Source organism: Tursiops truncatus, chromosome 19 (genome assembly GCF_011762595.2).
Source record: "Tursiops truncatus isolate mTurTru1 chromosome 19, mTurTru1.mat.Y, whole genome shotgun sequence".
In the NCBI taxonomy this organism is placed as follows: Eukaryota; Metazoa; Chordata; class Mammalia; order Artiodactyla; family Delphinidae; genus Tursiops; species Tursiops truncatus.
Window position 1 is genome coordinate 26,923,362 of NC_047052.1, and position 15,198 is coordinate 26,938,559.

The window sequence follows — 15,198 nt, forward strand, 5'->3', positions numbered from 1 at the left end:
AGAGGAGTGGAAAACCTTCCCTGGAACAGAGCCATCCACGCGCCCCTCCTACCAGGGGCCACTGAGAGCGCTGAGGACGGAGCCCCCAGCCCTCTCACCCTCCTCCCTGCTCCTCTGGAAGGAGGCAGGTCTCAGCCAGCTGTAGCAGGGCCTCCCTGCGTGCCTGGAGCGTGCGGGTCATGGTGGGGCCTGGGGCAGCCCCGGGGCGGGCTCAGCCCCGGGGTGTGTCAGTTTCCTGGGGGTGCCGTAACAAAGGACCACGCAGAGTGCCTTCAAATAGCAGAAGTGTCTTCTCTCGCGGTTCAGGAGGCCAGGAGCCCAGAGTCCAAGTGTTGGCAGGGTTGTTTCTTTCTGGGGCTCTGAGTGGGAGACCGTGCCTGGTCTCTCTCCTGGCTCTGGTGGCTGCTGGCCATCCTTGGTGCGCTGTGGCATCTAGCTGCCCTCCAATCTCTGCCTCTTCCTCTGCGTCTGCCAAGTCTCCCTCTCCTGTCTTCTATAAGGACACCAGTCATTGGATTAGGGCCCAACCTAAATCCAGCATGATCTCATCTTGAGATCTTTAACTAGTGACATCTGCAGAGACCCTATTTCCAAATACGGTCACACACGTAACAGAGGATAGGACTTGGATATACGTTTTTTGGGGGGACACTATTCAACCCACCACAAGGGTGACCCTGAGGGGTGAGGGATGAGTATCCCGCCCCCACTCCGTCCCCCAGTCTCCCCATCCTTTCGCTCATTCATTCCCTCCGCCTGTCCACCCCGCCACCCACCCTTCTCTCTTCTCCTTTGTTTCAGGGGTGGCTGCAGCTGGAGGCCTCTGAAACAAAAGGGAGGGGAGCCTGGGAGAGCGCAGATGGACAAATGGACAGACGGATGGAAGGAAAGAAGGGTTCCCTGAAGAGAAGACCTGCAGGGCAGGGGGATGAGGTGGACATTGACCCCCCTACCCTCCTTGAACCCCCTGCTTCCCGCCCCCAATCCCAGGCAGGGTGAGGGGGATCCAGTCCCAGAACTGCCTCTCGGAGACCAAGTTGGCCCCTCTCCACCAGAGCAAGGGGAAGGCCAACCAAGGGCAGCCTGTGGGATTTAGGCTAGACAGCAGGAGGACTTCCCACCAGAGGCTGCGGGAAAGCCCGCGGGCGCAGCCTCAGCATGGTGCCTGGCACACTCAGCGCCCCCCCAGGACACAGTTTTTCCCCAAAGAGGATCTCCTTAGGCTCGGCTATGTTCTCCGCCTCAAAGAGTCGGGGACTACCAGTGGACAGCGGCACGTGCTTTACTTGACATTAAAAAGCATACGGTAGCACATCAAACCTGTGATCGCATGATATTATTGCTTCAGATAAGGCTAAAGCGAGAACCTAGGTCTGAGAAGTGGGTGGATTCATACGGCCCGTAGTATTGGTGTTGCCGGAAGGAGTTAGCCAGGGGTCCTGAGCCAGTTGCCCTGGGTCCCAGCTGGCTCCACAGATGTCTTCATTTGGGGCAAGGCGTGATTTTAAAAATTAGAATTAGTTGTCAACATTTAAAAATCAGGTGGCTTTGCATAGAAAAATCTGGCTTCTCTTGAAAACTGGGAAGATCGAGCTGTAATGGTCCCGCGCTGTGCTTGTGAGGACGGTCTGAGTGGCAGCTGCCACCTGAGGGCAGGTGGCACCCTCCGCTTTGCCCACATGCACCATCTCCCTGGCTACATAGGCCTTGGAGTTTGAGACCCCTGAGGTCTCAAACTGGCAGGGAGGGGAGGGCAAGCTGGTAGACGTAATAAAATGAACATGTGCCAGGAGGTGAGAGTGTGGGCACTGCAGCTAATCTGGAGCCCAGAGTCCTTGAGGCAGAAGGTAAAACTAGAAGAGTTGGGGCCTGATGTTGGGGGACGAGGCTGTAGGCAGTGGGGAGCCATTGAAGGTGGTTGAGCAGGGCAGTGACTTGACCAAGATTACTCCCTGGCTGAGCAAGCATTGGAGGCAGAGAACGCAATGGACACAAGGGTTCTTGAACTTGAGGCCACATCTGGGGGGAGCTGTGAAGGATGTCCCATGCCCAGACCTTTCAATTTGAAGAGTGTGGGAGCCTGATAATCTGCATTTTCAAGAAGCACCCACCTCCCCAGATGATTCTGATGATGGGGTAGCGGCAAGGACCATGATTTGAGAAATACCAGTTAGTGAGAAGTTAGTGCTTTGGGGGTCAGATGGGAGAAGATGTGGTTCTGGACCGGGGAGAGGCAGAGGGAGTGGGTATCACGACCTAGGCCTGCCAGGGAGGATGGGGGTTTCGAGTCAAGGCCTGGGCTTTGCCAGCAGCCCAGGGACCGGGCAGGGGCCTTGGCCTAGAATCCATGCTCCTGGGTTTCCTGCCTGCTGCTCCTAGAAACAGCAGCTTCCTCCCCATATGGGGCTATTGGTATGCACTGCCGGGGTCAGAGCCCTATTCAGCTGCCCTGAGGGCCATGCAGGCTGGCAGAGAGGATGCTGTGCGAGAGCTGGTGTGCCCGTGAGGGGCTCCAGGGGGAAGTTTAAGCCCTGGATGTAACAGCAGTTTCCATGTGAGTTTGAGCACCTGTGGTGCATCGTAGCCCCATCTGTGACCTGGGTGGACCCTGGAAAAGCCGGGAGAGCTGTGAGTCAGATGCCTGCAGAGAGGGCTGGGAGCTCCACGGGAGGAAGGGCCCTGCCCAGGGAGCGGTATCCCCTGCCTGCCTTCCTGGCTGGTACCCTCCGGCACCATCCTCTTCTTTGGCTGTAAAATGGGGACAGGCGTGGCACAAAGATGAAAGGAGGAAGTGTTTCTAAAATGCCTACTCGCTAATTAGTACCTAAAAAGAAAGGGTTAATGCAAGGGAAAGCAAGGATGCAAGTAAGGACAGCCTCCAGCGCCCATTATGCAGTGGCTGCCAATGGCAGGGAGGCGCTCCTGGGGCGTGTTTGTCACTTGGGATGGCACCAGGGCAATGAGTCAGGGGACCTGGCACTGCTTCCAGCATCCTGTGTGGCCTTGGACAAGTCACTCATCCTCTCTGGTCGATAAAATGGAGGAGAGTAGTGTTCTTACCCGGCAGCGTTGCCGTGGAAGCTCGTGAGCTCACAGGCCAGGGGATATTCTGTCCCCTGGATGTCACCTGGATGTCAGGCAGGAACCTGAACCCTCAGCGGCTGATCAGGATGAAGACACTGCAACATTACTGGGTGGCAACATAGAACGACACATACATATGACATGTATGTCCCACCAATGGATTCAGGGCCACAGTTGGAGGATCCTCCCTGGTCAAACCCCAGGGCTGCTTGTAGGGATGGGGGAGCCAGGACCGTAGTTCAGGAAGCATGTGGGAGGCTCCTCTGGAGGCCAGGCAGTAGCGTCCTCTGTGAGGCTGGATGACATCGGTACCTGGAAGCCAGGAGGCAGGAGTGGGGAGTGAGGTGACTCTTGGAAAGCAGACAGCCTCATGCCTGGCACGTGGGGAGAACCCCGTAAAAGAAGGTATTAACCTGCATCTCAGCGTGCTCACCTGTAAAATGGGGAATAAGATATAAAAGAGGGAAAATAAAATGAGGGTAATAGTTATTCCCACTTCAAAAGGTTGATGTGAGGACTGATTGAGTTAGTCCATGTAAATCACTTAGCACAGGGCCTGGCATATAGTAAATGCTCAATAAATGTAGCTGGTGTTGTTATTATTACCATTACTATTATTAATATTATTAGTCTACACCATGAACAATAACTTCCAAAGTCAAAGGATGAGACTTGAGGCTAGCTTCCATTTAAAGTCGCCGTTAGTAACTCATGCCTGGCCTGAAGGCCACCAAGACTGCTGGAGCTTTTTGGGAACCCCTGCTACCAGGCAATCTCCACCTTTCTCCTGTCTTGGGGTGGGCTTAAGGCTCCTGATGAGACTCCCCTGCACCCACTTCTGCCAAGGTCACAGCCCCACAGTGTTTTCATTGCCAGGGACCAGGGTACGTGGAGAAAGGTTGAAAGTGAGACCACCTCCACGAGAAAGTCAAGTTCAGTTCCCTTGGAGGTTGGAGCCTCTAGTCCAGGAGGAAGTCTTCCTAGACTCCCGGAAGGAGGTTCTGAGATGATGGGCATGTAGTACGCTGTCACCAGGGGGCGGCATCTAGAGAACAGGTGGTGGGCAAGCTTTGTCTGCATCCCTCGGGACATCCCAGGCCACTGCACTTGGATGTGGCAGGGTGGACTTCGAGCCTGGGTCTCTTGGCATCACCTGCAATACTGTGGTGGAAGCATAGTTTCTGCTTCTGCACAAACCTCCAAGAAGGAGGCTCCAGTGAGAAACAAGACTAACTGTAACTGAAGCTCTGTCTCAAGGGGAAAAAGAGAGGGAAAACTAATGGAGGGAGACAGGATGAGCGATCGCGGGGGGCTTCCGCCCATCACTTTAGCACTGACCTGGCTGTCAACGGTCCCACTGATAGCGGTGCCCTTTCTGCTGCTTGGCTGAGAGCTGGCGCGTAGCTGGTGATGACCAAGGTGATGCGAGAGGCCCAGGCCCACTCTCCCCCTCACCCTGTGTCCCCTGTAGTCAGCATCCTCCCGGGAGAGCACGAGGAGCCCAGTCTCATCCTAGAAGATGTTGACCCTCACTGGGAGGAGTATGAGTACCAGGAGGTCAGCAGCCCACGGGGCTCAGAGGCAGCTCCAGCTGATGAAGAGGAGAGCGAGGAGGTGGAGCAGATGCCCAGGTGGGAGCCAGGGAAAGCCCTAAAAAACAACAGTGCTTGGGAAGATAACAGGCACACGGTACAGAATCCCAAAGGTATAAAAGGGCGTAGAGCGGGCCCCAAGTCTGCCTCTTCCTCCCTTTCCCTCCCGCCAGACACGCATCCCTCTCCCCACGGGCACAGTGGCTGCCAGCATCTTCTGTACCTTTCCAGGGCCCATCTGAGCATATATGAGCATGGATTCCCTTCATTTTTTTGTACAAAAGATAGCATATCGCATGCACTGACCTACCTGCACCTTGCTACATTCATTCAACAGCGTACCTTAAGATCTTTCCACATTTAGTACGTGGAGATCATCCTCATTTTTTTTTACAACTGCATAGTATTCCATCCTATGGATATGCCAGAATGTATTTAACCTTGATGGCCTTTAGGCTGATTCCAAAATTTTATTATTATAAACAATTCTGCGACAAGCACTCTTGTCCACATGTCCTTGCATGTGCATGTGTGTACCCCCTGCAGGACACATTTCCAGAAGGGAGTTGCAAGGTCCTTGGGGAAGGGAATGTGTAACCATGGTAGTGATGTCTGGGCCACCCTCCACAGGGGCTGAACCATCTTAGTTCCCACCTGTGAGCTGGGTGACAGCTGCCCAAGCCAGGAGGCCTCAGGTCCTCAGGCCTATGGCCTCCGTTGCAAAGATGGGGAAACTGAGGTCCAGGGAGGACCAGAGGCTGACCTAGGGTCGGCACCAGGACAGCTGGGTGCTGGGACCAGCTCCTGATGCCGTGAGGGAGCTCTGTTGCTAGAGAGAAGCCGGGGCTGCTCAGGCAGGGCTCCCCAGGTAAAGTCTTGGGTGGGGAGTTAATGTCTGGTCTCTGGGGGGCGGGTCACAGTCCATTGTACTGAAAATAGGGGTCAGGAGGTGGATTCGGGGTACAGCTACAGGCGACCTGACCTCCTGCCTTTGACCTCAACTCAGGGAGCTGCCTCAGATTCAAGAGGAGAAAGAAGACGAGGAGGAGGAGGACGGAGAGGAGGAGGAAGCTGAGTAAGGACCCGTGCCCCTGGCTGAGGGATGGCCCGGGGAGGGGCTGCCAGGGCTTCTGGGGTCAGGGTGCTTTCTGCCGCTCACGGAAGCTCCTCCCTTTCTTCCGTGCCCACTTCCACTGGACACTGACCAGAAAGGCTGAGGCGGTGCTGGGGGACCCCACTGTGCTCATAATGACCTTGAGATTCACAGTACCTAATACTCAGCGACCACCTCCACGCCACCCACACTCACACGTACAGAGGTAGAATGCACCTCCACGGGGTGGGGATTTTTTTTTTTTGGCGGTACACGGGCCTCTCACTGTTGTGGCCCCTCCCGTTGCGGAGCACAGGCTGTGGGATCTTCCCGGACCGGGGCACAAACCCGCGTCCCCTGCATCGGCAGGCGGACTCTTAACCACTGCGCCACCTGGGAAGCCCCGGGGTGGGGATTTTTGTCTGTTGCCTTCACTGCCGTGTCTCCAGAGCCCAGAACAGTGCCTAGCACAGTAGGCACCAAATCAGTGTTGGCTGAATGCATGGAAGGATGCGCGGACCCACGCAGTGGGCGCCCAGCTCTCCCGTGTGATTAACAAAGCCGAGGCGCAGAGCTGTCTCCGTCCCTCACACCCTCCCCAACAGTCGGTCCCCAGTGGCTGCCTTTGATGCCCCTTAAGGCTGCCCTGGATTCTGCTCTATCTTCCATAATGGTTGATCCTGTATCCACATCCATAAAAATTTCAACATCAAAACACACCAAAGAATTCAGTTACAGTAAGAGCTTAAAAATGGAGCTCAGAAAACGCTAAAAGTTACAATCAAGCTTGCCAAGAACTAGATCTTAATTATTCCCACCACTAAAAAGAAATGGTAATTAGGGGATGTGATAGAATGGTCATTATCGCTACAATGGCAACCGTATCATAATATACAAATGTATCAGTCAGCATGTTGTACACCTTATAAAATGTTATATGTCAAATATATTTGAATAATAAGAAAAGAAACCACTAAGAGGGAGGTGATTCTGAGCAACGTGGGCTGGACAGAAGGGCAGAGGGAGAGGTGGATGCACGTGGAGGTGATGAGCAGATGGCTGGATGCCTGAGTGGAGTTAGGGGATGAGAGGCTGGACCAGAGATGTAAAGATGGGCGTCTGATCTCACAGACGGAATGAAAGTGGGGTTGGAGGAGATGCCCGGGGAGTGAGTGTAGATGGAGGAGAGGCCAAAATGCCAGATCAGAGGTCAGGGAGATGGGGAGGAACCAGAAAGGACCAAGGAGGGGGAGGCACCCATGGGGGGTGAGGGAAATGAGAAGGGTGTGAGGCCTGGAGGCCCAGTTGGAAAGTGTCTCAAGGAGGAGGGAGTGAACTGCTGCCTCGCGAGCAGCCCGCATGTCCCAGGAAGAGTGACAGTGTAGCTCGTGGAAGGGGTGGGAGATGATCCTTCGGAGGTGGTGGGGCCAGATCGTGAAGGCCTTGAACTTGATTTCCCGGGAGCAGTGGGGAGCCGTGGAAGGTTTGTGAGCAGGGAAGTGACAGGCTGGCAGCTGCACTGTGCAGAGACCGAGGCAGGAGGAGCAGCGTGGTGGCCGTTGTACCACAGATCAGGCCAGATGATTTAACCTGTCCCCTTGCTCCATCCCCCTTGTATTATTCTCTGCCCTCTGTGGTACCCCCGGCCCATACACTTCCTCCCTGCCCCTTTGGCCATGGCCTGAGGCGAGGTATCATCACAAGTGTTGGGAGCACAAGCTTTTCTTCTCTCAGCAGAGTGACCTGGGCAAGTGGCAGGTGGGCACAGAGCTTCTGCCTCCACATCTCTAAAACGGGGTTGATAACAGCCCCTCCTGAGTGGTCAGAGGGCTGGCTGTGAGAATGGATGCGGTAGGACCTGGTGTGGAGTAAGTGCTCCATCAAAAGTCACCCATCTTCTCATCCCTACTGAGGGTCACTTTTAGTCCCAGTCAGGAAAGAGTTAAACCATGAGGCCACACAGGATTTGGGGGCTAGAAGCCTGCTTAGTGTCATCTACTTTGAGTCCGCGCTTGCCCAGTTCACCTATAATCTTTCTATCCTCAGCAGGAGGCCACACAGCTACTTGATTGCCTCCAGTGACAGGGAGCTCACAACCTCTCAAAGGCCATCCATTTCATCCATATGCACCTCTGAGTTAGGAAATTATTTCTTCTGCCAAAACTATGGCTTCTGTAACCCAGTCCTAATTCTACCCTCCAGGCCTCTCCAGAGCCAGGATCCTCTCATTAACAGGTAACTGCCCCTCCCCTAAATGAAGACCTTAGATGCTGCCTGGCTGCATTAGTGCAGTTCTGTTTGCCCCCTGCTTTCACCTGCCTCTGTGTAGACTGCAGAGCTCTGAGCTGTTCTGCCACCAAACCCGTATGCCCAACACATAGGTCTGCAAATCCCTTTATATGTCACAGCTCCTGAGCTAAAATACCACTTGAAAGCCAGTGAGCCAACATGCACACACACAGGCACACACACTAACTACACACGTGTTCTCTGCACAGTACACACAGACACACATATCTGCACCGCACATACACACCTGCACACAAACACAGCCACACATGCTGGGTTATGTGCACACTTATGTGTAGGCAGGGCACTTACACGGCCTGATACATGCACAAGCAACACACACGGGCACACGTGTACACACTTGCACTTATCCACACTAGACACAAGTGCATACATACAGTTACCTACAAACACTGCAGGCACACACAGGCTCATACAATGTTCACCCAGAGCTTCAAACTCAGGGCACTTTGGGGCCCGGGGCCCCAGGTAGGGACAAGGGCCCTGTGGTGACAGAGCCAGTGATCCCAGGGCCAAGGCCAGAGGGTGTCAGGCGTGGGACAGGTGGGCTGGGCTGTCACTGGCTGGGGAAGGATGCTTTTGCCAGCTTTGTGGAGGCACAGGGGTTACTGACGACAACGCACAAGCCCTGGTAACGGGCAGATGGTCGCCTAGCGACCTGGTCTCTGTTGGCAACAGCTCAGCTTTTCATAGCAACGGAAGCCTTTTGGGCCCCACCTGGCCTCCCTGGGGCCATTTCCGCAGAGTTCCCCCCCGCACATTCCCTCAATCTGATTAGAAGCAGGAAGGATTGGTGGCTCATCTGCCACCCGAGCCACACTGGCTCCAGAGCTGGCCTCACGGGCTCGGGGCCGGGCTCGGGCTCCCCCAATCCTCCTCTGGCATGCACCGACCTGGGGCTTGGAATGAATGTCATCGCCCCCAGCTGAACTCCTGCACCACGGGCGTCCTTGTCAGCAGAGACAGAGAGACCCAAGTAGGTGGCTGCTTCTCCCTAAGGGCTCCCCTCCTTCCTTCTTTCGGGGCTGGGGGACCGGGTGACAAGTCTGCTGAAGGCAACAGTGAGGACCTTAACTTGGGGGCACAGCCTGTTTTGTGACTTGGGGGAGGACAGTGGGCTGGCCGTTGCGGCTACTCCCCACACCTTTAACTCGGAGAGCCAGGACCTCTGGGATGCCCGCCTCAGCCAGTCTGTCTGATCCTCTACTTGGAAATCCCTGGAACTTGGGAACTTTCCAGAAGTTGATGGCCCGCTGCATCTGGGCTGGTCAAGAGGGGGCCTCAGCAGGCACCAGGCAACCTGCCAACCAGGGGCAACATGATTTGGGGGTACATGGGTCCCCAAACAGCCCCTGGTGGGGCTGACAGGCCCACCGTAAGGCTTGTTACGTGTCTCCGTAGCTGGAGATGTTTGTGCAAAATGTTCCGCAATCTCTGTGGGTGGTTCACAGACCTGCAGAAGGCCGCCTCCTCTGGGATTTATAATAATAATGACAAGAACAGTCATAATAACAGCTGTCACCTGATTAGCACTTGTTTTCCGTGCCAGACGTGGTGCTAAGGCTCCTACTGCTAATCCCATTTCACAGATGAGAGAACTGAGGCTCAGAGATAACAGCCCACACATCCACGGGTGTCCTGCCAGCAAGCACAGAGCTGGGATTCTGTCCCAGGTCAGGCTGGGCTCCTAAGCGGACACCTAGTACTACAGACAAGGAAAGCTGCTTACCAGTGTTTAGAGACGGAGAACCCAGATGACACCGGACATGGGGAGGTTTTTTGACTTTTCCATGAGCTTCTCACTGGCCCTTCTGACCTCATTCAAATAAGCCAGTCTGTGCAGTACAGGCTGGATGAGTCCTACCCATTTGACAGATAAGCAAACGGAGGCTTCCCGGGGACTTGCTTTCCAGGCCGGATTCTAGAATGAGCAAGACGCCAGGAAGCCTCTGACTGGGACTGTGGGAAGTTCATTTCCTGGGCCTTTGCACTCTGAGAACCGAGGAGGCCTCTGCATCTGTTCCAGGGAAGGAGAACCCAGTCTGCCCCTCGCATCACAAGCCCATCCCACCCTTCCAGGAAGGGCCGACTTCTCTGTCAGGTGTGGAAGGCACGGTTCCTGTAATACTTTGAGAGGCCCCCAAGAACATTTTAATTTCTTTCAAAATCAGACCAAAAAATGAACTTTTAGTTGGAAGAGAATATTTTAATATATAATATTAACATATTGATCTTCATATGAATGCAGTCACAAAATGGAATTTTAAAAATATATTTATGGAGGAAGGGGCCCGTGAAGGCTGAAGTGCCCAGGCCCTGTGAAAGTCATAATATGCCCTTTTCTTTAAGAAAAGCTGTGTCTTCCTGGGCAGGGTAGAGAGTGTGACTGACACTTCAGGCCCCTCACAATGGAAATACATATGCAATGGAGAGAAATAAAGTGAGTTAGGTGCTTGAATCCTCCAAACACTCGCCTCACTCCTCCATGTCACCTGGGGCTGTGCAGACACTCAGAGGCAGGCAGTGGAGAATTAAAGACTTGGTGCTAGAGTCAGAGACACCCATCTTTTATCCAGGTTCACCTGGTACAGGCTGTGTGACCTCGGACAGGCCATCTGACCTCTCTGAGCCTCCGATTTCTGAGCTCAAATAGGATCCGTCATAGCGGGGCTCTCGGGTTTATCTGGGTGAGGATTTGGTGAGACGCTGTGCGTTCCATGTGCTTGGCCCGGCGCCTGGCACACAGCCCTTGGGAGCTGCTGTGACAATATGATTGCTGGCTGATTCCTGCTCCCAGGCTGCTGGCTCCAAACCGACTGGGCTGTAATTCCATCCCCATCTCCTCACCCACCTCAGGAGGGCTGAGACTTGGCCCTCTGGGTAAAGGATGGGGAATTCAGGTTTTCTGGGCAGCGGATGCCAAAGGGCATCCTCCATGAGCCCCTTGGCAACAGTGGTCCAAGGCATGGGGTGAGGCCGTTAGGAAGCAGAATCTATTCTAACCACAGAAATCACATTAGCCCCTGGTCCCAAGTCATCATTTTAGCCCAGAGATTGCACACAGGCATCTCAGGGCCCAATTTAGTCTGGAGACTGGCTCTTTCGGGTATTGACATATTAATATAGATATTAATATAGATAATACAGATGTTAACATAGATCTATTCATTTGGATTAATTATCAGCATCTAGAGATGGGGAGGTCCCCCCTTTAAAATGTGTAGTTCAGGCTCCTCTTGAAAATCAGCAGATCTGGCCACGGGACTCCCATTCCAAGCAGAGTGGGGTTGCTGACTCAGATGGGCACAGGTTCTTCTCTCCTTCCTGTAGTTTCACCCCGGCCCCCGTCACTCATGTATGCCTCTGCCTGGGCCAGGGACCGCTGAAACCTTCAGCAGTTGCAGTGTGGCTCTGATCTCATGGCATGGAAAAAACCAGGGTCTGTGTCCAAGGTTTGTGTGATGTGGGACCATTTGCTGTGTGATTTTGGCCAGGCCACTTGATCTCTCTGTGCCTCACCTTTCTCATACTCCCTGCTCTGCCTATATCCCCAAGGTTGCCTGGAGACTCTCAGAGGGGAAATGCTGGGCATAGATTTTGAACACTCTACAATGCCCTTTGGTCAGCCCCTAAAGGACAGCTCCTCAAAAGCGTCCTCCGTGATTTTCTTTGCACTTGCTGTTCCCCTTTCCTGGACACTATTCCCTACCTATGCCCAGCTCGCAGGCCACCTCCTCTGGGAAGCCCTCCTTCCTAGGCAGAATTGTGCTGTGCCCTTCATAGCTACTTGCTCCAGAGTGTGACTCAGACTGGGAACTTGTTAGCAGGATGTGAGATCTGCCACCTGCCTGTGCTGGGAGCTTCAAGAGGGCGAGGACCTATCCTTAGGCGTCTTTGTGCCCCAGCTCCTGGCACAGAGCCTGGCACTCAGCACAGTTCAGGAAACATTTAACACCCCTAACCCCAGCCCTTCCCTCTGCCCCCTCGCAGTCACAGTGTCCTGCTGGATAGCTGTCTGGTGGCGCAGGGAGGCGAGGACCAGAGTGGAGTAGGTGGAGCCGAGCGCCAGAGCGCCTCGCACCAGGTACGGAACAGCACCAGGCTGGCGGCCGGGCTACCTCAGAGGCCTGGACTGGAGTCGGCGGAAGGGGCTGGGCCTTGTCCCCTTTGCTTACAGGGGCGGGGTTTGGCCCATGAGATGCCCATGGGACAGAAGTGAGCAGAGTGGTGCGTGCTGTGAGGCCCTGCTTGTAGCAGGGGTCAGATGGTGTCAGGAGGGGCCCCGGGCGGTACGGCCATGGGTGGGAAGCAGTGGGCTTAGACTCCAGTCCTCACGTGGCTGTGTGACCCTGGGCAAGTCACCTCCCCACTCTGGGCCTCAGTGGCCACTTCTGTAAAATGGGGCTAAAAACCCTTCCCTGGAGTGCTGTATACAGTTCTACGCTGTGAAGTGCGGTGCTGGATGGAGAGTGCCATGGTGGCTGCTTCCGTTGCTTTGTCCCCACGCGCAGAGGGCTGCCCGAGAATTTCCCCTCATTATATGTGACAGGTCCAGGTGTTGGGGCCTGGGGCTCCTATGTGCACTGGACGCCCCAGAAGATGAGTTGGAGGGTATGACCAAAGGGCTAGTCTTGGGGCCCATCCTGAGGGTAGGTCCCCCCACAGGGGCTGGGCTGGACTAGGGCTAGGACAGGGCTTGATGGTCACAGCTTCGATTTCCTCTTTATCTTTTGCAGGAGCTGCAGGAGGAGGCCGTGGCCGCCAGCTCAGGAGGTAGGCGTGTGGTGGGGTTGCATAAGAATGTCCAGGATGCTTTCAGGCTGGGGGCAGCCAGGGTACAGGGGCAAACCCTCCTCCTGTCCCTCTCAACTCGTCCCCCTGCCCCATCCCATCCTCAGGCAAAACCCATTCTGTGCATCTTAGGGCCACTTTGTCAGAGCCTGATGATGTATTTCAAAGGCCCCAGGGGAATTGCACTGAGGCCCCCCCCCCCGGACCCCAAGAGGCCTGGGGAAACCATACTCCCAGCCAGCCCCTCCTGCCACCCCCCTCACTGGGAACACAGCTCTCTAGGTTACTGCCCAGCGAGCATTTGGCTCAAATGTAACGTACCTGAGTGAAAACTGGGGCCAGAGCTCGCTAAGGCTATGTCCTAGACTCTGTGTCCTCTGAGCTTTTCCTTACTGCTAAGATCCCCAGCACAATTTGATTATTTGTCACTCCCACCCCTAATCCTGAGAACTTCAGGGATGGTGGGGACAGAGCCTAGGGGAGTGAGGATGTCTGGACACTGAGCCCTGGCCTCGCAAACTTCCACAGGCCTCAAGACACGGTGGTGCTCCACCTGCACTTTGAGGCAGACAGACCATTTTACAGATGAGAAAACTGAGGCTCCATGTGGGCAGCATTTGGCTCAGTGGTCAAGGACACAGACCTGCATTTCACTATTGGCTCCTCCCTCTTCCTCACTCTTCTGTGACCTCTCTTAACTGTGGCTCCCAAATCAAGAAAGAGGCTATAACAGTACCTACCTCACTGGGTTGTTGGGCAGAGTGGGGGTGACAGTGCATCACTGGAACTGAAAGAAGAGACCATAATGGGGACCACGACAATGATGTTTGTGTCCCAGGCAGCCATTGGTGGAAATGGGACTGGACCCGCGTGTCTTAACCACAGGTGTCCTGAGCCTGCCCCCCACCTGATCTTTGAAAAAATCCTCTGTTAACTTTAACCCAAATCTGCCGGAAACCTACTAAGTCTGCACCCCACACGGATGAACAAGACCAGGATCACCCGGTTGCAGACTCAGGTTCCGTGGGGCTGGTTCCACCCCCTTCCCCAGGTCATCTGGAAGCAGGTGGCCTGGAACCACACTTTGAGAAACACTGAAACACAGCCCTTTGTCTGCCGCCACTCGAAAGTGCGGCTCTTGAACCAGCAGCTTTGGTGTCACCTGGGAGCTGGTTAGAAATGCAGAATCCCAGGCCCCATCCCAGACCTGCTGAACCAGAACCTGCACTGTTAACGAGATCCCTGGTGATTTCTCTGCACATTCGTGTTTGAGAGGCAATGGCCTTGAGCCCTTGTTCTCAATCATGACTGCACACTGGAATCATCTGGGGAGATTTAAAAATCTTGGGGCCAGTCCTCACCCCAGACCATTAAATCAGAATCTCTGGGGATGGGCCCACGCATCAGGCATTTCCAGACCTCCCCAGGCGATTCCAATAGGCAGCCCATTTGGGGAAACAGGGACCTAGGAAAAGTTATTGCTTCTGGTTGGAAGTGAAATTAATTGAGCTCCAGGATTTCTTTGGGATGGAAAATCCTACCAGGCTAAGAACGTTTGAGTCTGTGAGCCTAAGCCTGAGGGGTTCTGGGTTCTCTGATTCTAATTTCTTTGAGTCTAAAGTATGAAATGCTACGATGGTTGGTTAGCAGAGAAAGCTCCAGAACTGGGGCGCTCAGGGCTGTCTCTCAGAGCTGTTGGGTGGACGAGCCACATGACTGGTGATGCTCTTGACACTGAACTCCAGGGACAAGGGTGACGCTCCAGACTTTGGGTGCAGCTGCTGCGAGTGCAGGTGGGCACCGGGCTGGTCCGTGGTGGCGCTGGTGGGGAAGAGCCCCACCTACCCTGCCTCTCCCAACTCTGTGCTCCTCATTGCAGTCCCCAGGGTCCCACCTCTGCCTGAGATCCCTTGCCCCTAGCACCATGGCTAAACCAGGCCGGGACGTGGAGCTGAATCGCCTGGTCCAGGACCAGCCACCTGGCCAAGTGACCCCTGGGCTTACTCCCCCAAACCTGGTGGAGCACCTCCCCAATGTGCCCAGCCACCACCCCCCGATCACCCGCACCCCTGTCCTCATCTCCCGGAGGACAGCCTTGTCCAACTCCAGCTTCGCCAAGGAGACCAGGAGCTCCATCGGTCGCCTAGGTAGCGTGAAATTGACCACCCAGCGCGCTGGTGTCTGTGGTGTGCTTCTGCATGGCTTGGGCTGTTTCCTGCATGGGTGCCATGGTCTTGGCGTGGGACCACTATTTGGGCTCATGGAACACCACCCCTTCTTCCTCTGCTGACCAGTGCCTTCATCTTGCTTTGTGGTGACTTGAAGGGT

The 15,198-nt window shown here is 54.8% G+C and overlaps 1 protein-coding gene across 1 annotated transcript in view; it reads left to right on the plus strand.

Annotated features, from left to right (window-relative positions):
- Window positions 1-15,198, plus strand: part of CNGB1 (cyclic nucleotide gated channel subunit beta 1) — a gene marked incomplete at its 3' end in the record, with an annotated part of 60,219 nt that overhangs the window by 4,451 nt on the left and 40,570 nt on the right. The window contains exons 6-10 of the mRNA XM_033844521.2: window positions 4,556-4,715; window positions 5,683-5,751; window positions 7,972-8,004; window positions 12,070-12,163; window positions 12,816-12,852. Coding sequence (XP_033700412.2) covers window positions 4,556-4,715; window positions 5,683-5,751; window positions 7,972-8,004; window positions 12,070-12,163; window positions 12,816-12,852 — 393 coding nt within the window. The remainder of the gene's footprint in view (window positions 1-4,555; window positions 4,716-5,682; window positions 5,752-7,971; window positions 8,005-12,069; window positions 12,164-12,815; window positions 12,853-15,198) is intronic.